This window comes from Heloderma suspectum, chromosome 3 (genome assembly GCF_057233095.1).
Source record: "Heloderma suspectum isolate Gila_16-S chromosome 3, 16-S_ref, whole genome shotgun sequence".
Taxonomy (NCBI): domain Eukaryota; kingdom Metazoa; phylum Chordata; class Lepidosauria; order Squamata; family Helodermatidae; genus Heloderma; species Heloderma suspectum.
The window spans coordinates 316468003-316477591 of NC_139460.1; the positions used below are offsets into that span (position 1 = coordinate 316468003).

General features: G+C 46.9%; 1 protein-coding gene across 1 annotated transcript; it reads left to right on the top strand.

Annotated features, from left to right (window-relative positions):
- The first annotated feature begins 3060 nt into the window (after positions 1–3060).
- SOX2 (SRY-box transcription factor 2) lies at positions 3061–5343 on the top strand. Its single transcript, XM_084842081.1, has one exon. The coding sequence runs from the start codon at positions 3645–3647 to the stop codon at positions 4614–4616; it is 972 nt and encodes a 323-aa protein (XP_084698207.1). The 5' UTR covers positions 3061–3644; the 3' UTR covers positions 4617–5343.
- Positions 5344–9589: the final 4246 nt, after the last annotated feature.

Below are 9589 nucleotides of genomic sequence, written 5' to 3' on the forward strand. Positions count from 1 at the left end.
TATGTGTGTGGGGTATGCCGAGGTGCTGGGGACTGCTCAGCATTCTCGTCTATTTTCTTCCAAGTATGGGGGAATGGAAGGGCGACGGTTTGATTTTATTTACTACCACTGTAGTCAATCAAACCAAGGCAGCTATATTAAAGCAAGCCGTTTGAGGATCGCAGACCTCTTAATTTCCTTTCCCAATCCATACTTTTCAGTAGAACTGAAGAAACTTATAAACAATTAATATGAACGAAGCCATTAAAACAATATATCCGCTTAATGATAGCGATAATGTTCAGTACTAACTGCACAACTGCCATATAGTCCCTTGCTTTCCTCTTTGGGGCCTTGTCAAGAAACATCTGGTTTACAGGGTAAAGACTGTTTTGTGTGTTTTTTGTTTTATTTTTTGTTTTGTTTGAAAGGGGAAAGGCGAGTTGACCAGTAGGGGGCGCACCGACCCTATCCGTAAAACCCCCAGCAGCTCAGAAAGTCCAGGGCGCCTTTCCAGTCATTTCTCCTTTTCTTTTGTGTGTTTCAAATCACTTCTCAGCTCTCGCTCTCTCTTTTTAATCCGACTCCATTAGGAGTTTTGAAATGGTATCAATACTTTCTCAGTTTTTGCAGGCTTCTCCAACCTCCAAAATATGAAATAAAAATACGATCTACTCGGAAAGCCATTTCCTCCTCCTCTTTTACTTCCAGGACCATCCGTCCGAAGTTGAAACTAACTTAAAAACTGGGCTAATGGGGAAAAGAACGTTTTTATTTTAGTGAGGGTGCGCGGGCGCCTTTCCTTTCTAAGATGTTGCCAACTACATTTTCTTAACGTAATCTAAATAGGGTTCTTCACGTGCAGACACACGAAGAAAAGACGTGAAAGTAATGTAGGGCGAAGGGGAGAAGGAGGAGGCCGCTGGGGGGAAAGAAAATAATCTATTTTCCGGAATTTACAACAAAATGGAACGTGCCCAGGAATAGCAATCGCTACATTTTTCTTCTTCAGGGGCTCCACGGGGTGAGAGGGTGGGGGGCGAGGTGGGAGCCCGAATGTAAGCACTTTATAAAGCAGACATGGCAGGAGGGTTCTTTCTTTCTTTCTTTCTTTCTTTCTTTCTTCCATTCTTCCTTTCTTTCTTTGTAGTCAAGTGCGTTTTAGAAACAAAGATCCCGACAAGAGCCTCGAAGTAAACTTAGCTGGCGCTTTGTTTAGCGGCGTGTAGTGAGCGCGAGAATAACAAAACTACCTATTTGTAACGGTTCTGCTGCCACCTCGCCATTGCCGGGAACCTGCACCCCGCCCCCCCCCCGCCGCCCGCAAAAAGGCTCTGCTGGGGGACAGGCTGCGCGCGCCCGCGTCTGCACCTCAGAGTCACCCTCCCAAGTCCCCGGGCCCCACTTCTCCGCCGCCTCTCTCCCGCTGCTTATTGTACCTGCGCACCTCCTTCCCGAGACTGTCTGATGAGCGAAATAATGCCACACTTTTAAACGGCAAAGGAGAATGTCTAAGGGAGGAGTGCGTGCTGGCTGGGGTGCAAGGAGGGTGATGCTTTATATATCCAGTTCTGGGATGGTATCTGTGCTTTATTGAATCTCTCCTTCTCCATTTGAAGAAGAAGGCGGCGGGGGGCGGCGGGAGAAACGGCATTTCTTTTATTTCGCGTAGAAATGTTCCGTGTAAAGTAGCCGCGAGAGGAATATCCCTGCTTGAGAAGATCAGATGTTTGGAGCGAGAGGGGGAGGGAAGAGAGACAGAGCACGGCTTGGCGTTGCTTGCAGCGGTGAATTGGGGGCAGGGGCAGGAAGGGGCCAGCGGGCTTGGAGGGGACCTGGCGTCGGTCGAGAAAGAAAACCGAATCCCCCACCCCCAAACCTAAACACGTTACCCGGAAGTAAATCCCTTTGATTACTTTGGAGCTGATGCGCTAGGGTGGCCATGTAAAACCGAGAGCCCTAGAAGGCCAGGTATGCCAGAATAGCCCTAATTGCTAGACACGTCTGCTGAGTCCCAGTGGACCTCAGTTCTATGGCTGCTTTCTCACAGCCCGATCCTACGTATAGTCCCTTGGGACCAGCTGCTCAATAAACGACGATCGCAGCCGCGACATACCCAGGAGGGGACTGCTCTAAGCAGACCTGAATGGCTTGTGGACCCCAGTCTTAGAGGCCAGGTCCTGGGCTCCGTCCAATGATTTCCTTGGGAAAAAGTGGCACGGCGTGCCCTCATGAGCTTGCTTTCCAAGTAAACATAGGTGCACAGCCCTAGAAGGCGATCTCAGGGGAGAAGAATTAATGCGGCTTAGAGCAGAACGCATCGGCATCTAGTGTATCGGGGCCTTTCTTGGCATAGATCCCCTTGCAGGAGAGACTTTAATTAGCTTCTGGCAGCAAACGATGGTCGTTCTAGAAGCGGTGGGAGCTGGATCCCCCGGGTTTGGGGCGGGGGGGGGGTGTAGTTCGTGATGTCAGAAGAGACGTTGTGGGAAAACTGAAGGAATCTGCTGAACATTTGGAAAAGGAAGTGAAACTAACCGATCTCTCAGCCTGCTTCCTCAAATCCTAAGAAGGAGCCTTCGGAAGCGGGGCTGTTGTCTCCCCCCCCCCTCCCCGGCTCCAATCTGTCATGCAAAAAGGAGGTGAAAGTCGCAACCCCCCCCCCTTCCCCAATCTCAAGTCAACATCAAGTTGTTGTGGAGTGGGGCTTTTTTGTTGTTTTGTTTTTAATGTAGCAACAATGCTGTTTACACACTTCCTCCCAAAGGCGTGTGTGACCTGTTGCTTGTAAGAGGAGCTCCGAGGGGCCCTTTGAGTGGCTGCCTCCAAGACCCGCCTCCTCCTGCCCGCCCTGCCCGCTCGCCTGCCCGCTCCCCCAAGCCGAGCTGTCCCGGCTGGCGCGCGGGAAGCCCCGCCCCCTTTCATGCAAAACCAGAAGTGGAGGCTTGTGCTCAGTGGAGGAGCCGGCGGGCGCTGATTGGCCGGGGCAAACGCATTTATTCCCTGACAAGCCCCCCATCACATGGATGGTTGTCTATTAACTTGTTCAAAAAAGTATCAGGAGTTGTCAAGGCAGAGAGAGAGAAAGACAGAGAGTGAGAGAGAGAGAGAGAGAGAGAGAGAGAGAGAGTGTTTGGGGGGAAAAACAAAACAAAACAAAAAAGGGGGGAAAGGACTTTTGCTGGCTCTTTAAGACTAAGAGATACAGAGAGGGGGTGGGGGGAGAGGAGAGAATAGGGAAAGAAAGGAGGGGACACGGACCAGGAAGAAGTTTCTCAATCAAGACTCTCCAAGCCGCCTTTGTTATGATTCTCCTTGAATAATCGGAGGGCTGCTGGCAGAGAAGAAGATCCTGGTGTTGGTTCGGACAGGGGAGGCTCTTTTTGGGGGGGGAGATCTCCCCTCTCTTCCCCCTCCCCGAGAAGGCAAGTCCAGCTTGGGACATTCTCTAGCTCCGGTCGGCTGCTTCTCCAACTCGCTCTCGTTTTCTCCCACCCCCCGTTTTTGGCGGTGGTCGGATTTCTCGCTCTCCCTGTGCGAGTGTGTCTGTGCGTGTGTGTTTTTTAATTGCTTGTGTTCCTGAAGCCTCGCTGGTTTCCCCGCCACCATTCCGAAACCTCCCCGCCGCCAACTGCTGCGCCCCCTCCCAAGCAAAAGCCGTTTGAATGTACAACATGATGGAAACCGAGCTCAAACCTCCCGCCCCCCAACAAACTCCGGGGGGAGGCACGGGGGGGAACAGTAACTCTGGGGCCAACAACCAGAAGAACAGCCCGGATCGGGTCAAGAGACCCATGAACGCTTTCATGGTGTGGTCCCGGGGCCAGAGGCGGAAGATGGCCCAGGAGAACCCCAAGATGCACAACTCGGAGATCAGCAAACGCCTCGGGGCCGAGTGGAAACTTTTATCCGAGGCGGAGAAGAGGCCGTTCATCGACGAAGCCAAGCGGCTGCGCGCCTTGCACATGAAGGAACACCCGGATTATAAATACAGACCCCGGCGGAAAACCAAGACCCTGATGAAGAAGGATAAGTACACCTTGCCGGGGGGGCTGCTGGCGCCGGGCTCCAACTCCATGGCGGCGGGGGTCGGCGTGGGGGCCTCGCTGGGCGCGGCGGGGGTCAACCAGCGCATGGACAGCTACGCGCACATGAACGGCTGGGCCAACGGCGGCTACGGCATGATGCAGGAGCAGCTGGGCTACCCGCAGCACCCGGGCCTGAGCGCGCACAACGCCGCCGCCGCCGCCGCCGCCCAGATGCCGCCCATGCACCGCTACGACGTGAGCGCCCTGCAGTACAACTCCATGGGCGGCTCGCAGACCTACATGAACGGCTCGCCCACCTACGGCGGCATGTCGTACTCGCAGCAGGGCGCGCCGGGCATGGGCCTGGGCGCCATGGGCTCGGTGGTCAAGACGGAGTCGAGCTCCAGCCCGCCCGCGGTCACGTCCTCGTCCCACTCCAGGGCTCCGTGCCAGGCCGGGGACCTGCGGGACATGATCAGCATGTACCTCCCCGGGGCCGAAGTGGCGGAGCCGGCCGCCCCCAGCAGACTGCACATGTCGCAGCATTACCAGAACGCACCTGTTCCGGGCACGGCTATAAACGGCACACTCCCGCTCTCCCATATGTAAGACAAAAGGGTGGGCTGGGCTGGGAGGAAGCGAGCGAGCGAGCAGGCGAGGCGTGCAAAGAGACCTCAGCCGAGCGACAAACTTTTCTTAGAAATTCTGAGCTTCTGCCTTCCCCCCTCCCCTTCCTCTCCTCTTTTTCTGGGGGGGACACTATTTTTGTACAGAGAATAACTGGGTAGGGGGAAAACAAACAAATCACGTACAAAATCAGAACCCACCAAGGAACTTGTATAGATCTCCCCCACCCCCTTTGGAAAGGGATGCGACGCCACCAAACCCGTTTGTTCCCGTTCCTCCCCCCCCCCCATTGCCCCAAACTTCCAGTGGAAAATGTACTTTGCAGAAAGGATTTTTTTTTTAAAGTCTTTATCAATAATCTTTAGAACTAGACTCCAGAAAGCAACGTAGGAAAGGGGGAGGGGGGGAGAGAGAAGGGAGGAAGACCGTGGAATGGGGTGGGAAATGTTTTAATATTTGCAAGCAACTTTTGTACAGTATTTATCAAAATAAACATGGCAATCAAAAAGTCCATTGTTTATATTAAAAAAGACAGAAAGAGAGAGAGAAAAACTTGAGAATTTGCCAATTATTTTTAAAATACACCAGAGTCTACTTAAGACGCTGTGATAATTGCAGATGGATTTATAGCAGCAGCAAAAAATAAAAAAGGGGGGAATCCGAGTTTTATTTTAAAATAAAGACCTGGACGTTTTAATTGTTTTACCAATTGTACAAAAGGAAAAAAAATAGGATAAGTACTTGCATACCATTGAACTGGGTTTTTTTTTTAAATAAAAGGGCAAAAGTTTAGGGTGCACTACTTTTTTTTACCCATTGTTAAAAAACAGAAATTGTCTTGCCCATTCACACACATTTGTTAATTTAAAATAGCCCTTTTTGTTTCCAAACTTTATCCTGTTCAGTTAAACGACAGCAAAACAGCAACCTGAAATTAATGTGTTTGAAATATTTTCTTATGGTTTGTAATATTTCTGTAAATTTATTGTGACGATATTTTAAGTTCTTTTATTTTTGTCCCTCCTCATTTCCCGTAGTTGTACTTTAAAGACTCGGCTGTGTATTATCTGAAATCAGTCCGCCGGCAGACTATGTATATATACATATACACACATGTATATATATATATATATATACATGTATATGTATATATACACACATATATATTTGAACTAATACCATCCTTATAAACAGGTACATATTCAACTTAAGTTTTTACTCCATTATGCACAGTTTGAGGTAAATAAATTTTTGAAATATGGACACTGAAATTATACTTGAGTCTTCGATTTATTTTTTGAAAGAAGGATGCAATTTCATTTCATTTATTTATGTATATCTATACTGCTCAAGGGCTAGTTATAACTGTGTATGATAGATTATATGGTAGCATAAAAATCTACAGAATGAGGAAATATTTCACTTTTTGTTTTTAAAAGGTAATTTCAATGCTAGATATTTTCTAATTAAAATAATGTAAGGCCTGAAATTTGATGTGGCCCAGATAAATGTGAAATTAGAACTCCTTCCCTGGAGGTAAAATGCATCTGACTGTGACATTTTTGTTTATTATTATTGATGATGATGATGATAAGCCCAACAGTATGGAAAGAAGGTTCCGAGAATTTTGCTTTTGGAAGAAACGACCACTTGTTGCCAAGGGCCCCCGAGTGTTAAGTTGAGGCTGGACTCTTAACACAAGCAGAAAGAAAAGAAGTAAGAACCAGGCGAGGTGCGTGTCTCTCTTGACTTCTTTCATAACCAAGGTGAACTCCTTCTGAAGCAGTGTATTTAGGAGAAAATGGGGTTGACATGAAGTTGGTTGGGGTGTGTGTGTGTGTGTATTGGGAGGGGGACTGCAACCTCAGGGTTTCAAGATAATTATACCACCACAATGCAAAAAGTGCAGCTTTGGGGACTATCTGGGGCAGTTTGTGACTCTCTAAACTTTCTCATATTCTTTTTTTTTTCCAATGCAAAAGGAGGAAACATCCCAGGATTGTGTGCGTGTGTGAGCGCCCTGTGATGGGGGGAGAGGAAGCAAGGGTGGGAGAATTTAAATATAAATAATATTGAGAATAATAACCTACAATTTTGTAATGCCATAGGCTTTCACAAAAGCTCGCTCTTGACTCCTAGTTCATAATTCACCAGCGAGGTGAAGCAGCCGAAAATCAAGCCCTCCCCCCTCCCCTCCAAAATGCACATTAAAGAAGAGAACATCCATCTTACAGAGGTAGATCTTGTTTAACTTTCTGCTGTTCTTATTGTACTTTGAAATATATTGGATGTTGTTTAAAAGAAAAGGCTCTGTCGATTCCTAGCTTGTACAAATATCTGCGTTTCCATCCCTTTCAGTTTGCACTGCACCTGCTTGGTAAGTAAGTTCTACTGAAATCAATGGGAATTAGGCTGCAATCCCAAACTAGTTACGTGGAAGTAAATCCCAACTCAAACCAGTAAGACGAACTTCAGGTATAAGGTATTTGGGGTATTACTCTCTCTCTCAAGCAAATCTTTTAGGAGGTCATAAAGATGAGAGTTTTGTGAGGCCGTATAGCTTCCATCCTAAAGATATAGAGGAAGTAGGTTGCACAAAATCAGTGGAGCCCCATTTGTTGTACTTCTGCTCCGAGAGCAAAGTGGAATAAAGCTTTCCCTGTCGGGCTGGAGGCAGAACCTTAAGATGTTGGCACAGTTTCCTCCTATATAAAACAAAGTCCACAAATTATATATTTCTCCACCTGAATCTAAAATTGTTGCTGTTGTTGAGTCTCTTGTGCCATGGTGAAGCAGAAGGTTGGGGTGGAAATGGTGCGGTTTTAAAGCTAAACAAGTGGATGTTTGGTTATTTCTCAGTGAATAGCGAGTGTTAGATTATCATGATTTTTAATGCATTTATTTTAGAGATTGACGTCTTACTGGCATCTCAGCTGAAACCCATTCATTTGGAAAGTAGTATCTTGGGTTTGAAATAGCTTCCTTGCACATCCTAACATACTTACTGGGACTATATTCCCAGTAAACCCATTTCAAATCAGGCTGTAAGGTGAGAATCCAGATCATGGGGGTGACTTTCAAATGTCACCCCCATGACTTCCCTGTAAATGTGTGCGTTGGGAGCATAGTGTGGCCCTCCTTAAAACCGGCCCTCCTTAAAACTAAAGCCGTTTATTCGGAATTAACTCCCAGTGGTGTCGGTGATAGACTCCCTCTTTAAAGTGTTTAAAATTCAGGTTCTTAGGAATCTAGAAACTAGTCCTCCAGCCGGTTGTGTGAACCCTAAATTTGCACACTATGAACAGTGGGTTTTAATGCAGGCCTCGGTTTGTACCAGGCCTCTAGAGAGCCACCTAATTTACTCTGGTGATTTTTAAAGCCCCGTTTAGACTTGTGGGATCTTATCTGGTCCGTTTTCTACATCAGACTGGAATCGGACAGAAATGTTGGATTATTATTTGGTATTCTAAGCGTCCCCCATTTCCCCCCTCCCTTAATGAATGCAAAATAATCGTGAAGAAATTGCTTGCATGTGTAATGGAGCCGGGGGACTATTCAAGTGATACGACCTCCCTCCCTCGTCCCCTTTTGAGTTTTCAAAGTACACTTTCCAAACAAAATTACCCCCCCACACACACACAACACACAGACGCACACACCGCCAATGTGGACAGTGATTGTTTTAAAAACACCAAGTGTGAAAATCAAACTTTTAACTGGAAGTGGGGCTTGGGAAAGATGATTTAAAGTTGGCTTAAAAGGCTATCCAGTATAACGGGGTTGAGGGAAGGTGTTAAGTGAACCCTTCCCAGTACACCCCGAGCCCTGGACATCATTGCACTTAAACAAAAGGTGTTTCATGGATCCAGCATCTCCCCCCCCCCCATTCCAAATTGTAAGGTTAACAATACCTATATTTATTATTATTGTTATTATCATCATCATCATTAAATAATTCATTTTTGGGTTTGCTGTTAAGAAAATGCATTTGAAATCCTTGCTTTTGTAGTGATTGTGGACATGATATATACACAGTAAAATGAGCTGTGCAAAACATTATACATGCAAATCTGGATCAGTTTTTTTTTTAAAATACTGATTTAGCAAATAGGAGGCAGCAGTTTTGGTTCCCCTCCTCCTCCCCATACACATACATCACACCCTTTCTGAATTATAGGAACAGGGGTGTTTAGTCCACACATACCCTTTGCACCTGCGGTGTATAGTACCATAATTCCCCCAGTTCTCATTGACTTCCCTTTGCTTTTAAAACGCTGATCGTGATCCTTTACAGTGGCCAGAATCTTCATGTATATTTTTCTCCTTTAAAAAATAGACACGTTGGTTGGATGTTGGGTGGCAAAGATGAAGTGTCATATTTTCTTAAGCCTGGCCCCAACAAAAAGACAGACCATGGATAAAGATTAGGAAATCCCCTGTGATTTTTTTTGTTGTTGTTTCTGTTCTTTACCCCCAGCTTTCTAAGGACGGGGTGTTAAAATATTTCACTGACCTGGAGAGGTAGATTAACAGGGTTTCTTGGCAAGCTGGAGAGGCTGGTATTACAGGCTGTCCCAAGGGGAAATGGCTCGAATTAACCACTAAATGAATATTTGACAAGGGCTCGTTTGGGGGGTATTATTACTACAAACGGGTCCCTTTTGGACTTTGCAAGGGTCAAAGAGCAACGGTTCAATTAATTATTTAGACTGCTAGTAGATTTGGTTGTAATAGCTGTACTTATTCCTCCAAGCGACAAATTCTTGCGGTAGAGCAATCTCTGGAGAATCTCTCTTCCCCTCCCCCCACCAAGCTCTGAACACAAACCAGAGGCAAAGGGAGTCTGGCTTCAAGACTGAAGGTGTGGGGGAGAAGAGAATGGGCTCCTGCATCAGGACGGCACATCGATTTCTGCTTTTACCTTAGCTCCGGCTTCTGTCTTCCAAAGAGAGTGG

Coding starts and splice junctions, on each gene's coding strand:
- SOX2 (XM_084842081.1), top strand. CDS start 3,645: ATGTACAACATGATGGAAACCGAGCTCAAACCTCCCGCCCCCCAACAA.